The 16554-nt window shown below is 36.6% G+C and overlaps 1 protein-coding gene across 1 annotated transcript in view; it reads right to left on the reverse strand.

The window, feature by feature from the left end:
- Window positions 1-392: 392 nt before the first annotated feature.
- The window catches only part of phf14 (PHD finger protein 14), a 153845-nt gene continuing 137683 nt past the window's right edge, over window positions 393-16554 (reverse strand). Inside the window, exon 18 of the mRNA XM_079829377.1 lies at window positions 393-1572. Within this exon, the coding sequence (XP_079685503.1) occupies window positions 1498-1572 (75 nt within the window). The 3' untranslated portion in view covers window positions 393-1497. The remainder of the gene's footprint in view (window positions 1573-16554) is intronic.

A 16554-nucleotide genomic window follows, 5' to 3' on the forward strand; every position in this document is an offset into this window, starting at 1 on the left:
GTTGTGCTCCTCAAACCATTCCTGAACTATTTTTGCTTTTGGCAGGGCGTTATCCTGCTGAAAGAGGCCACAGCCACCAGGGAATACCATTTCCATGAAAGGGTGTACTGCAACAATTACGCCGGCTTGCCTTCTTCCCATAGTGCATCCTGGTGCCATGTGTTCCCTAGGTAAGCAACGCACACGCACCCAGCCATCCACGTGATGTAAAAGAAAATGTGATTCATCAGACCAGGCCATGAATTAAAAAAAAAAATGTCTTCCATTGCTCCGTGGTCCAGTTCTGATGCTCACGTGCCCACTGTCGGTACTTTCGGCGGTGGACAGGGGTCAGCGGCTTGGACCACTTTTGATAAAAAACAAAAAACGAATAAAAAGATATCAAACTAAATACTGCATAAGTGGTTTTATTTTCTAAGGCTGATCATCAACATTTTCTGAAACAATCATCTCCTTTCACTGACCATATGTAGAAAAAGAAATACTTTTTTTGTGCACTTCTGTCTCTGAAAATGGCGTTTTCTTTGAGTGCCCTTTATCTTGATAGAATCTAAATAGTTATGGTCCTGTTGCAATAAGAGAAATAATAATAATAAAAAAAATCACAAGTAATGTTTATTACTTTTTTTTAAAGTAGCCAAATACAGACTTGGAACTCATGTCGATTTCTTTTTCACTTAAACAATATTTAAGACTGAGAATTGCCTCATGGGCAATAACACTGTCAATGATAAAGAATGTTCTGGAATATACTGTAGGTAAAAAAATGAGATTTGTAAAAAATAATAAAATAGACTTTGCTCTTACCATCAGGAAGTAATGAATTAATTATATATCGCAAGCCAATGCAATGTCAATGCGGTTTCATTATTACACTATAACGCATTGGGTGTTTAAAAATATGAAATCAGATAAAAACAAAAGCAAATAAAGGGCCGATAAACAAAGGGGTGTTTACGGGACAGGAACATATAGTGTGCAATTGCTTGAGGAAACTCTGGACACAACACCAGTATGATATTCACATCCGTGAGTCACTGGAAATGTTAATTAGTGTATGAAAAATAACCTTTAAAAAACAGGCTCTGACTGCACATATAGTATTCAAGGTAGAAACGGGCTCATATGAAGATCATGATCCGCTGCATTGGCATTAGATACTGCTGTTCTTCCAGCGCTCCAAAGATTCCCTGGGTTGAGCTCTGACCTGAAATTCATTCACGGTGGACTTGCACATACATAGACTCTATATATTTGAAAACATATATAGAGGGATCACAGCATTGACAAGTTTTTAAGCTGGCAATCGCGGTCATTTGATCAGTTCCTGGTTAGCAAAGTTTCAGTCTTGTGTATCAGTGGTGTATCAGTGGCAGTTCTCCACTGTTGATTTAAATTGTGAAAGTTATTTTGTATCCCACTATTCAGCAGGAAATGATGTGATGGTGCTGACTGTGTGAGCAAGACGATTACTTCACGTGAGGTAACGAGAGTTTTTCAGTCTGGGATTTCTTGCTCTGCCGTTTCCTCTTTCTCAGACTCTTCCTCCTCAAACTCTTGTGGGTCTTCCTCCTGAAAAATACAAAAAGTATCTTATTAACCTCTTTCCCTGCCATTGTCGAGATTTTCCGTCATTTATGAAACAACGCTTCCCTGCATGTTTATGTTCGCTGATCCAGCAAAATGAGTCGCAGTGACCCATTTCAAAATTGCTTTAAAATGATATCCTAGTCAAACCTTGAATGGTTTTAAAGATTTACCCATTTGAATTATGGTCGTCCGCCCTCTTTTTCCAATTGAAAACCTGAAAAAAATGCTTTTAACCCGATTTAAAAAATCGTAGCTTCATCGAAATGGTCCGAAACTTGGTGACTTTATTGGTACTTGGTATATGAACACCCAAAGAAATTGGGGACAGGATTTGAAAAGTCAAAGTAGTTGTAAAAAAATTTGTCACACTCAGGACCTTCAGGTCAAAAATGACCCCCATAAGAAATTAATGGGAAATTGGCAAAAATATGACAATACAGAGTTTTTTTGTGCATACAATCTACAAATCAGCCAGGATGCAGAAAAAAAGGACTCAACAGTGGGGGTGAATCTCTAATACATCAAGAGTGCAAAACAGACAAAAAAACTCACACACACACACAAAAACACAATTAGCTTTTGGACTGGCACGCGTTAATTTGTGTGTACGTGTGTTTTTGTGTGTATAAGTGTGTGTGTGTGAGTTTTTTTGTCTGTTTTGCACTCTTGATGTTTTAGAGATTCACCCCTTCACTGTTGAGTCCTTTTTTTCTGCATCCTGGCTGATTTGTAGATTGTATGCACAAAAAAACTCTGTATTTTCATATTTTTGCCAGTTTCCCATTCATTTCCTATGGGGGTCATTTTTTACCCGAAGGTCCTGAGTGACTATTGTTTTTTACGACCACTTACAAATCCTGTCCCCAATTTTTTGGGGTGTTCATATACCAAGTACCAATAAACTCACCAAGTATCGGACCATTCTGATGAAGCTACGATTCTTTTTTTTTTTATAAAACGCAAGATCCACTCTAGTGGTAAAAATGTGCTATTGCGTGATAAAAATGTTCAATGTGTCCACCGGATGGCACCGATTTCATTTAAAAATTGCTTATGAGGCCTAGGCTTGACTCTAAAATGAAATACAGCTTTACTAAAAAAATTAAAAAAATTAATGTATATATATATATATATATATATATATATATATATATATATATATATATATATATATATATATATATATATATATATATATATATATATATATATATATATATATATATATATAGAGAGAGAGAGAGAGAGAGAGAGAGAGAGAGAGAGAGAGAGAGATTTTTTATTATATTCAATGGGAAAAAATGGGTCATAATTATTGCATAAATATTAATTATAAATCCTAAAATTATCTCAAAACACCAAAAAATTAAATAAAAAATATTATTGAACAAAAATATATATTTCATTGATTTTACTCAAATATTTTTTATCTTAATCCCACCATCCAGGTCATTTTTGACCCGAAGGTCCTGAGTGTGACCCATAAATGAAGAACCCCAGAGGGGTTCAGTGAGTTGATTCAGCAGTTTGGATCGCCAAAGTCACGTGATTTCAGCAGTTTGACGTGTCGAATCATGAATCGACTCGCTGATTCATAACGCTTCGAAGCTTCATGATGCAAGTGTTTTGAAATCGGTCATCACTATACAAGACGTTATTTAGGTTTTTTTTGCGCTCAAAAACTATTCTCGTCGCTTCATAAAGTTATTGTAGAACCACTGCAGTGAGATTGACTTTGTAACGCCGTCTTTAGTACCTTTTATGGGTCTTGAGAGTGTAAAGTACATTGTGCCAATGGAGGACTTGAGTAAATCATGGGGCAATTTTCATTTTTGGATGAACTATCCCTTTAACTGCGATGTACAAACATTTAAAAATACCTGCGTGTAATTACAGCTGTAATTATATCTCTAATTACCTACCCATACCCAAACCTGTCCCTCACCGTGCCCGCATCCCACATCAATAGCAGCAAAAAGTGAATACAACATATTTTTTGATGTAACTACATATTAGTTTAGGACACGTAATATAAAGTGTGATAAAAAAACAAAAACAGGGTGAATTTAAAGACAGCTAGGCCATGTCCATTTTCTTTTCTAATTCGAATGTATATTACAAGAAATTCACTAGCAAAATCCCAGTTTTAAACTGTATTTCATCATGATATGCTTAACTTTGAATAATGGTAATTTTTGCACCTCTACGGCAGTGAACAAAGAGCAAACGTCATGCCAGAGTCACTTACACAACCTGCAAATTTAGAGGAGACGACAAACAGGAAATGACGGCCATTTCAGCTTTTAAGTGAGTCTGACAGATGCAATTATCCCCTCCTGCAAAGGTTAATAAACACATCTACGCACAGCCATGTGTGATGGCAGAGCCCTGACCACACACTATACTCAAAGCAGCTGAAAAGCACATGATGATTCATGGCTTTACTTACAGAATCAAGAGCACACATCTCATTACACGCATCTATTGTTCCTTAGAACTATTAATACATGTATAGAAGCAAGTCCAGTGAATATAGTAAATACATAGTAATGTCGAGCTACTAATACGCTAATAATGAAGTATGGCCACAATATATGGGAAACTAGGTCATAGTTTTTAGACATCTCATTAAAAGCATCTATAGTTCATTAGAGCTTTTAATGCATTTATAGAAGCAAATCCAATGAATATAGTAATAACATAGTAAGGACCTAGTAATTACACAGTAATAACCTTGTAATAAAGTATGCCATAATATGGGAAACTAAGTCATAGTTTTCAAATATCTTATTAAAAGCATCTATAGTTCATTAGAGCTATTAATACATTTATAGAAGCAAATCCAATGAATATAGTAATAACATAGTAAGGACCTAGTAATTACACAGTAATAACCTTGTAATAAAGTATGCCACAATATATGGGAAACTAGGTCATAGTTTTCAGATATCTTATTAAAAGCATCTATAGTTCATTAGAGCTATTAATACATTTATAGAAGCAAGTCCAGTGAATATAGTAAATACATAGTAATGTCGAGTTACTAATAAGCTAATAATGAAGTATGGCCACAATATATAGGAAACTAGGTCATAGTTTTCAGATATCTCATTAAAAGAATCTATAGTTCATTAGAGCAATTAATACATTTATAGAAGCAAATCCAATGAATATAGTAATAACATAGTAAGGACCTAGAATTTACATACTAATAACAATGAAGTATGGCCATAATATATGGGAAACTACTATAGGTCAGTTTTCTAACATCTCATTTAAAGCATCTATTATTCATTAGAGCTATTAATACATTTATTGAAGCAAATCCAATGAATATAGTAACACCATAGTAATGTCCTAATAATTACACAGTAATATCCTTGTAATAAAGTATGCCATAATATATGGGAAACTAGGTCATCATTTTCAGATATCTTATTAAAAGCATCTATCGCAAATTAGAGCTATTAATAGATTTATAGGAGCAAATCCAATGAATATAGTAATAACATAGTAATGACCGAGTAATTACATACTAATAACATTATAAGGAAGTATGGACACAATATATGGGAAACTACTATAGCTACTAGTTTTCAGATATCTCATTAAAAGCATCTATTGTGCCTTAGATATATAAATACATGTATAGAAACAAATCCAATATTATAGCAACAACAGTAATAACCTTGTAATAAAGTTTTTTTCATATGTATACGAAAAACTACTATAATGTTCAGGTATACAAACATCAGAATTGGGATACACGCCCAATACGCGGCTTCAGGAGCCGTCTCAGCAGTTAATCTGGACAGACAGCTTTGCTTTATTCAGCAATGTCTCTCCCATATGGGTCTTGTCTCTGTCTGTGGATGACTTTTGATATGCAGCCAGGCCTTATGAAAAATTAGTTACTTTTTCCTGAACTCTGGGTACTTTGCCGTTGCCGGGGCCGAGCAGCGGTATAAATCTCACGGTGGAATGACACCTCATGAACCTTGCTGCCGGATCAGTCTGTGCCATCCACCAAATCTCTCTGACAAGCCTGCCAATTTTCCAATTACTTCTGGCGCCATACGTTATCATCAGGCCAGTCAGCACTTAAAAGGGATACAAGAGGGGAGGGTGGTCCGGTTCGTGTTAACAATCTCATGGAGTGCCTCGATTGAGCTTTTTCACACTCCCATGGACACACATGGACACAAACGCTCACTCGTTAACCCACACGTTATGGCCCGTTTGTGATTTAGTGTTTATCCCTGCAGGCAGGGTGAAACCAGGGCTCTTGGACACTCCTTGGTGTGCTAGACATGGGACACCAGCAACACATTGCTTGCCAGTAAACAAAGCAAAAAAGGAGGGGGGGGGGGATCTTACAAATCGATATCCCACTAAAACTTTATTTTGATGCTCCACAACATTTTACTAAGTAACTTTGCAACTACGTCAACTTATTCTACTAACCCGAACCTTAACACCTAACTGTCTACTAATACTCCAATGCAAGTTAGTTGACATGTAGATGCATATTTAATACTAGTTAATAGAATGTCTAAAATGGACCATGAATAAAAAGTGTAACCTTTATTGTAAAATATTGTATTTCAGTTATAAACCTTTGGTGTTAAGATTTCTTTTGAGGGTTTAGGGTCCAATAGGGTCCCCTTTTACTTTAGGGTCCAATTCTCACTAGTTGCTTATTAGCATGCATATTACTTGGATATTGGCTGTTTATTAGTACTTATAAAGCACATATTAATACCTTAGGGCTGCCACTAACGACTATTTTTATATCGATTAATCTATTGACTAATATATTGATTAATCGTTCAATCTATCGACTAATTTATCACAATCATTTTCAACAATTTTACTTAAAAACATTTAATTTTACTTTGGCATTCCGTAGTGTACTATAAACAAAATGTAAACAAGCCCTTGACAAAATGTAAAACTAAAAGAGTAAAAATGTAAAATGGTACAAATTTGTAAACAACATAAAAAAAGAGAATATCAGCAAATACTTTTTATATAGAATATTGTCACGATACCAAAATTATGACTTTGGTACGATACCAGACTAAAATACCTCGATACCGATACTGAATCGATACCATGGCAAAAAAACAGTAAAAGTAATTGAATAATATGACAGAAATTACTATTCATTGTTTTATCAAAAAACAAATACATTTTAACCCTAAAAACTCACTTGGCCAGCATGTTTTTGCCCTGCTTTTTGACCATTCCCCCTCTTTATTTAAGATAATAATAATAATAATAATAACTATACATGCCAGTGTGAACATCCTTACAGAGATGTTTGCAACAATCACATTAGTATCAATCATGTTAACACTAACCAATATTTCTGAACAGGGTGGGATGACTGAAATCTTATTTAATGATATGAGTAATTTAATATTTTTTTAATATTTAAATTGTTTTTATATCTATAAAAAGCCAAACTAGAGTGGAGGCGTAATGTAAACGTAGTGTTGGCATATTCTATCCTAATTTCACCCTCACACTCGTTATTACAATATGACACGAGACAGCTTTCACCTCGACGAGAAATCTCGTCACAGTTTAGTCTCGCGAGATCTCGTGGCACGTACATCTCGACACACCCCTACCGTCTGTGTTTACCTCAATACTCGCCAGGACGTGCATTTTTACATATTTTTGATCATTCAAACCCAATAATCCACGAAATTGACGTCGCAATCTCTCTGAGTGAAAGGCGTGTGCGATTCAAGTCGAGCTACATGTTCAATTTGCAATGCTGATTTGTCTCGTGATGACAAGGACCCTAAACAACAGCCGCTGTTAAAACATTTGCGTATGAAACATCCGAGAGAATACGAGTTGTGCATGAAGGAATCTACAGACAGCAGCCAAAATGTATTTTATTTTACCGTGCAAACATCAGCATATAGATCAGATAAAATATAAATAATAAAATACATAGACCTACACTAAATATTTTTCACTTAAATAATTACCAAATTAAGATGACAAAACGAAAATACACTGAATCCGTGAGCTTTGAAGAACCGGAATCGTTTTTTGTTTTGTTTTGTTTTTTTGTCAAATAAAAATAGAAGGCCTAGGTTACCTCAATCCACACCTTATATGTTTTTTGTTTGTTTTTTAAGCAACATGTCTAGTGATGTGGGTTAGTCTGTAGCGCAGCCTGTTCAAGGTTGCGTTCGGTTGTGTTTGTAGAGTGTGTTTGTCGCCATGTCGTCCAGACGTTGTTATTTTCATCCCGGAGTCAAATCACCTTTGTTTGGCCTTCAGGGACGCTGTACTTTGAGCGTATGCATCTCCCCGTTATGGTAAGAGGTGTGACCTTTCCGGGCAACGTGCGCTAAGCTGCTGTCGAATCACAACACGGGAACCGCTGGCACAATCAGAACTCGTTACGTATTTCTGAAGGAGGGACTTCATAGAACAGGGAAATCCTCAAGCCGTTTTTAGGACAGTGAAAACAGTGGTATACAGATAAGTAAATTGTGTGAAAAATACTGTGTTTTTTTACACGCGAAACATGAACACGTTATTTTGCACACTGTAAACACAATCAAAGCTTCAAAAAATCAGGAAAAACGGGACCTTTAACTGATAGTATTAATTGGTCAAAGTTCTTACTTTCGGTTAACGGTTAAATGGTCAATAGCATACCTACACTGCTGTGGACGTTGTTTACTTAATGTGTTTACTGTGATAATGGACTGAGGATGGGAGAAGGATTCGGTATTCGGCCGAATCTTAACCAGTGGATTCGGTATTCGGCCGAACCCCAAAAATCTGGATTCGGTGCATCCCTAGTATCAACCAATCGCGACAGGGCTATACATTATTCTACATTCCTTGATCCTACCCAATTACCTAAACTTAACAACTACCTTACTATCTATTAATAAGCAGTAATTAGGAGTTTATTGAGGCAAAAGTCACAGTTAATAGTGAGAATTGGAGCCTAATCTAAAGTGTGACCATTAAAAGTATCAATATTGTGAAATATAACAATTTAAAACAACTTGAGTAATTTGAAAACATATATAGAGAAATCAAAGCATTGACAAGTTAAGCTGGCAATTGCGGTCATTTGATCCATTCCTGGTTAACAAAGGAAGAAAGTTTCAGTCTCGTGAAGCAGTGGCAGTTCTTGACTTTTCTAATGAAAAGTAATCATTCTAATATGCTGATTTGCCTTCTTGCTGAATAAAAGTATAGTCTACACTATATTTGTATTTATATAAGGTACCTTATTACTACTAAGAGGTGAGAAGTTGACTAATGTTTTCAAGTTGCACTTGCTGATTTCACGAAAGTAAAAATATATTTAATATTAATGTGTTTGAACTGGACCGCAAAATTTGCAATTTAGATGATTAACAGACATTAGCAAAAGGGACTAATGAGGGGTCTAACAGCACCACAAACTAAATTGATATTAATCAAGCATGCATTATCCTGCTCACATTCTAAGCTTGAACAGAAAGAGACGGTATGCTCAAAAACACTGTCAGTACGTCCTGTTCTGATTTGATCAAATTATCTGACAAGTTAGAGAACCACGGCTATAGGGTAAAAGAGAACAGGACGCGCACACACACACACACACGTCGCCCATTAAAAGTAAAAGTGGAATTGACATGTGAAGGCCAAGTATGGTAACCCATACTCTGAATTTGTCCTCTGCATTTAACCCATTCAATTTAGTGCACACACATTAGGAGTAGAGTAGTGAACACACACACGCACTGCAAACCGTGGACACACACCTCAGAGAAAGAGAAAACGCTTTGCTCAATACTGTGATATACATGTCAAAATAAAAATAATTCCAATATGTGAAGTTCACTTCTTCACTCTATAAAGCTCCCATTTCAAATCGTCTTTTTTTTTTTTTTTTTTTTTTCAAACAGGGTGCTCATTTTGCTGACAGTGTGACATTTGCTTTGTGAGGCAGAGACATGGTGGAGACGCCGGCCCACTGCGGGCCCGATCACGCTGACAGGCAGTGGCTTTGTGGGATATCTCCATCACTCTCCTCCAGGGAAAGCTGGAGCCTTCATTCTGCCATTCACTCTCCATGAGGCAGCCAGCCCTCTGGCTACTGCTTATACATGTATGATAATGAAATGCCACATTCTTCATTCTAATTGCATTTTAGATTTTAAAAGGGCAAAAAAAAAAAAAAAAATACTTAACTCGTGTGAAATAGTGAGAGAGGGAGAGAAATGTGCGGCAGCGTAAGGGAGAGTTTAAGCGGGCAAAGACGGAGGGAAGCGAGAGCGTGGTCTGGACCCTAGGTGGCAACAAAGGCCTGTGGCGTGTTAATGCATCTGTTTCGGAGACCCCTGCTGCCTTACAGCGACACAATCAAACCCCCTTCCTTTTTTCTTCCCACCCACTCACCCTACACGCAGCAAACTTCATAAAGTGGGATTAAAATAAAGCTGTGCCGGGAAAAAAAACTGACATAAAAAGAATTAAAAATTTACAACGCTGCTTTTACTTTAATAAGCTTTAGCCTCCTTTATCAAGCTGGCACAGTCCTCAAAGAATTAGCGTGCTAATTAGTATGACTTATTTCTTTATCGCATTTTCTGCTTTCATTGTATTTATTTGTGCATGTGTGTTGAATGCGCGGCTTTTATGCGGCGAAGGGAAAGAAGCGGCTTTCCGACCTCCCCCCGTTTGATAGGTGTCGCCGTGTGACTGCAATCCCGCACGCACCGCGGAAGACAGATTGATGTCCCACAACGATGATGAAAACACGCAGCATGTAAGGAAGCAGGAGAGGCATCTAGAGAAAATGAAGCGCTGTGGCTCGAACCAATGGGTGTCTTCAGGCAGACGCAAAAGAGACAGAAAGAGAGAGAGCGCTATCAGGCCCCGGGATTATTCATGACCCCTCCTAACCATCTCTCTTCATAGAGATGGAGGAAAAATATTTACCAGTCAGAGTAATTTGATAAAGCTATACGTGCCCGGAGAGGGCTAGTCTTGCGTATCCAGAACTTTAAATAAACAGCAAAAGTTTTGGTCCACATTACAGCTTATACAGTCTGACTGGCATTTCAAGAGACCAACCATTTTTTTTTATTTGTAGAAAAATATATAATGTCCACAAAAAAAAATGATTTCACAAAAAAAGCAGTTTATACTAGGGGTGTAATGGTACAAGTATTCGTATCGAACCGTTTCCGTACAGGACTGCATGTGTGTACCAAACGGTATGAATGCAATCTTTAACAGTTAACAGTCGGCTTGTTTTACACGCGGAACATACTTCAATCTGAGTCCCCACATGAACATATTAAGCATTCTGTCCTTTTTATCACAAAATTCACACGATAAATGCCGTTTTGACGCTCTTTAATGTGACGTGACGGATCACTGTATAGGCGCATCAGTTCAAGCGGCAGCGAAAGTAAACGCGATCATCTCTTCCTAAAGAATAAACATGAATGAACATCTGAAAGTATGTTGAGGATACATTACAACTTACTGAAATGTATCATATGTCGTGTAATCGCTCAATCAGTGTTTCAACGGCGGAAACACATCAATAAAACAGCGTGTAAACAATGTCACGTGGCATTACCTTTACCTCAGGCAGTCCACAGCTGTTAGTTCATTAGAGAAATGAACTCTTTCACTAAATACATGCACTATATTAGCCTATATATATTAATTATATTCTACTTAACCTGTTAGTGAAGTCTTGATTATTTAATGTATGTTTAAATAAATCCGTCATGAAAATGACACTGTGTATAAATGATTATATTTCAACAACGTAATGCAAAGTTAATGCAAAAACTGCTTTATGTGAAGTTTACTCTACATGTTTGCGTACTATGTTATTTGAGTGTTGATTTATTATATCTAAAAATAAATAGAAACTGAATTTAGGCTAATAGTTTGGGCTCTGTTGTTAACCTTTAAAGGTCCCGTTTTTCAGCTTTGATTGTGTTTACAGTGTGCAATATATAACATGTTTCGCGTTACTTATCTGTATACCACTGTTTTCACTGTCCTAAAAACGGCTTGAGGATTTCCCTGTTCTATGAAGTCCCTCCTTCAGAAATACGTAACGAGTTCTGATTGTGCCAGCGATTCCCGTGTTGTGATTCGACAGCAGCTTAGGGCACGTTGCCGGAAAGGTCACACCTCTTACCATAACGGGGAGATGAACGCGCTCAAAGTACAGCGTCCCTGAAGGCCAAACAAAGGTGATTTGACTCCGGAGTGAAAATAACAGCGTCTGGACGACATGGCGACAAACACACTACAAACGCAACCGAACGCAACACTTCCTCTTCTCCACGTTGGAGAGCAACAAGACCACGCCCCCTTTTTTGCATATTCTTGTGGGCGGAGGTTAGTCAACAAACTGTTCTACTGACGTCATTAAAGCAGAGAGTACAGGGATGTAGTCCAAACCGGCCGCTCGCTGTAGGCTTTGAAAGGGAACTTCCGTTAAATAAAATATCTCGCTTGGCATTGAACTTCGAGCTTTATGATTTTATTATTTATGCTCTAACAGCAACATTACACACTAACTAAAGTTTGAAAAATGGGATCACGAAGAACAGGACCTTTAATATTATAGTGATGTGCAAGTAAGGGCTCCCTATAGTTTAAAGCATTATCTTAAGACACTTTTAGTTATAATTGAATTAATTTAAGGACAGAAACAATTATTTCAGTAAACCACTGTTTAATAAAAATAAATAAAAAGCTATTTTGTAAAACTGCTGTAACAAACCTGTACCGAACCGACAGTTTTGTGTACTACTGTTACATGATTAAACTGCATAAAAAAGGTTTAATGGCACTAACCTGGTAAACTTTGAAAGAAAGACAAACTATTTAATTCTCAAAAGCTCTTGTATCTAACCAGTACCTTGTAAACATGAATAGGCGAACTGATAAAAATCATATATCAGCAGCACAACTCTTTTCAACATTAATAATAATAAATGTTTCTTGAGATTTCTCAAGATTTACGCATTTCGATTAATAGTAAAAATCCATCAAATTGGAATGAATAATCCTTACATATTCATATTATTATTATTTTTAATTAGTAAAAAAAATAGAGCCTAATAAAACATTTTGTATGAATCAAACTTAAATTCTTTCAGTTCATATTATAATTTCTTTTTTGTTTTAAATTTATGAATCACAAACTAAATGGTCCATTCCAGTGCTCCATTAAGATGCATACAAAATGTTTTATTAAGCTCTATTTTTTTTTTTTATTCATAATGAGTATGTAAGTATTATTCAATGGAATGGAATGGAATTTTACTATTAATTGAAATGCGTAAATCTTGAAGAAAAAAAAAGGCTTACATTTATTTTTTGAGTGTATTAGAATGATTTCTGAAGGATCGTGTGACACTGAAGACTGGAGTAATGATGCTGACCATTCAGATTTTCCATCAAAGGAAGAAATTACATTTTAAAACATTAAAATAGAAAATAATATTATTTCACAATATTACTGTTTCACTATATTACTGATCAAATGAATGCAGCTTTGGTGAGCATAAGGGACAGTAATAAATACATTACGATTGTGTTTGTATTCATGAGAATCAGACTTACATGTCTGGGTTTGCACAGCAATCTACACGAGTAAACAAATTGAGTGTTATGGTGGTCTGTAAGCACATACCTAAGGATGTGTGTGTGTTTCACTGTAGTGGATATGACACAATTGCATTCAGTCATAAACACTCGCTTCATTAGGCAGCTGAAGCGGTGCGTTACGCGCTACATTGAGCCACCTCTGGCCCTATCGCCTTTTCTCTCGCACACCCACTCCCAGCAAAACCCAATCACCAGAAAGCACAATTAAATTTCATGACTATGCATATTTGCGCTTCCCATTTTCATTTATTACAAAGGGCATTCATTAATCTACCTTTTTTCCTAGAGAATGGATTTTCATTTTAGTGAGGTGTGACAGATACTGAGGTGAACTTACCAAGAGATGGCTAATTAAATCAGCAGTAAAATGCACAAGCCAGAGATTTTGCCTTTTTTTTTTTTTTTACTTGCATCTGATAAGAGCCAATGCTGTGGGGATGAGGTGTGGTATATGGAAAGGAAGAGCTACTTTCTCTCCATTTCCAATTTCTGGTGAAATATTAAATCACAAATAAATGTAAGTGCTCAAACTCGGCGAGAAAATTGGTTACATGGCTACACGCATGGATGGAGGCTCTCAGCAAATGAATGGATAGCAAACTAAAAGCTAAACAACATCCACTATAAAAGCAGAAGCAATAAAGAGCACGCTAATAAAGTAGCAACTAAAACACGCACTCGCAGGTGAAAACAGATGAGGTACATCTGCCGAGTAGCAAACACCTGCTTGTGTGAATCGACTGTGTTGTCAGTCCCTATGCTTTTTAAAAAGATGGTACACATGGTGTGTATATATATATATATATATATATAGACACAGTGGTGTCCAAAATTATTAGAACACCTGACAGATCTGAAAATATTGATTTCATCTCACAATGTTCATGAAACATGCAGATGTTGCTCTGACGATCAAATATTAGATGAATTGAGTCATACTGTTTTTATCCACTTATAACTTTAATATTTGATATCCACCTTTTGCAGTAATTACAGCAGCACATCTCTCTGGCATAGTGTCAATATATTACCTCTGAGAACTTCAAATCTAATGTTTATCCTGTGCCTTCTGCAACTGAAGCCAAATGCTTTCCTTTGACCGTACAATAGATTTGTCCAGTTTCAAACTCGCCCCAAATGTGCTCGATGGGGTTTAGGTCTGGACTTTGAGGGGGCCAGTCGATCATTTATTGTTATTGTTTATTGTCATTATTGTTCCAGCAGTTTCCTTCCATTGCATGTAGTACCGGCGGCAATAGTTAGGAGAATGTTTCGGGTCATTGTCCATTTGGATAATAAATCCAGGCCAAATAAGACGACCTGGGTTGCCAGGTTTTCACAACAAAACCCGCCTAATTGCTACTCAAAACTATCCCAAAACAAGCCCAATCGTTGGGGGGGCTAAATATCACATTATTGAGGTCGCTTCAACCCAGCGGACATGAAAAACAGTCAGCGGCAACAGTGTTGAAGTAGCCCGGACTTGGCAACACTGAAGACGACTCCCAAATGCCAAGTGTTCTAATAATTTTGGCCACCACTGTATATATACTGATATAATATTTTTACAAAAAAAAAAAATGGTAATGTGCTTTATGTATCACTCTCTACAACGTCAGACACAACTATAATTAATACGATTAGCCTTTTGCTTGATTACATTCTCAAACAGTTAATAATATGGGACTTTATATTAGATGGCCTTAACTACTATGTACTAACATTTAAATTACTCATTTGATACACTTATTGTGTACATACATGTTTTTACATTGTACTTACATTAAAAAAATTACCTGCATGTAATTACATCTGTAATTAATTTATGTAGTTACATTTATAATTACATTTCATTTACATTTATCATGCGCCTTCTGAGAATATAGTCCCCAGTATGTATACGTTTAGAAGATGGCTGTGTCTCATGTAACCTTGTTATTTGTACACGCTGTGACTATACACCTCACAACATGTAAATAGGAAAATGTTGGCGTTATTTTGTCACTTATTGAGCAGAGCCATTTACCTCCAGTCTTTGTGCTAAGCTAGGCTAGCAGGGGGGTTCGTCAGACAGAGTTATGGCACGCACAGAGATGAGAATGGCATGTATGGACTTATCTAACTCTGGGGAATACAGTTAATAAGCCAAAGTCCCAAAAAGTTGGCATGTTCCTTTAAGGCCACCTAATATAAAGTGGGACCATAATGTGTTGCTAAGCTAATGTTACACAAACAATGTTCCCGTTCGCCATCTCAGAGTTAGACAGCTGCCTGCTGAAAATCAGTATCCTTAGAAACGCTTTGAACCACTTAGAACGTCAGTGGAGAAAGGCATAACATCGTAATATACACATCATATACATAATTCACCCGCTATATTGCTAAATCTACATGATTTTTCATAAAAACAGAACAATATCTCTCTTCTCTTGAGACTGCCCTGCTTCACAGCTTAGTTAATGATATGCTAAAGCTCGCCCACACGTTGAGGTGATTGGTTACAAGGCAGTTTGTGACGTAAGAAACACTGGTGATTTTCAAACCGTGTTCTCAGCAATGGTGTTGACTTATGAATTTGCACATGGTTTGTCTTAAAGCATATTAAAAACACCACATAGACATAAACAACATTAAAAACTTTATTTTCACCACGTGGTCTTTAAGATTTTTTTTAAAATATGAAAAAAAAAAATCTAATTGAAAATAGGTAATTGGAGTTTTATGGAAGAAAAAGACAATGGTTTGAAATAATGATGTAGTAAACAATGAGCAAAGTTTAATTTTTCAGTGGACCATCCCTTTAAAGAAAGAATGGAGACCTCAAGACTATGTGTGTGTGGCCTTTCTGTTATGAACAGTATGCAGTCTGCTGATCCCCATTAATGTGATTTATAGCATCACACAGTAACACTCCTCTAAGGCTGCATTTGTTAAACAGTGTGCCGGTCGGTACGTGTGCATATGGGAGTGTGAGAGAATCAATTTATGAACAGATCTGTTGGTGTGTTTGCAGGTGTGGAGACAAGCCCTATAGTTTTCACAGCATCTCCCTCTGTCAGCAGATTGGGTGGATATCCCATCAAATACAGTCACATTAAACAAGGCAGAGCATACACTCATGGTCCAAGACTTAATGCACTCGTCACAATTCTGAGAAGCACAGAGGTCAGAGGGTTGTACAGTCTTGTCATGTTCAATGTCACCTTTAAGGAGTGTGATAAGGCAATTCCTGGTCCTTTATTAATAATGCATGCGGAGGAAAAAGCCTCCTCCTCTTCCTATTCT

Source organism: Gobio gobio (genome assembly GCF_949357685.1).
Source record: "Gobio gobio genome assembly, chromosome: 11".
Taxonomy (NCBI): domain Eukaryota; kingdom Metazoa; phylum Chordata; class Actinopteri; order Cypriniformes; family Gobionidae; genus Gobio; species Gobio gobio.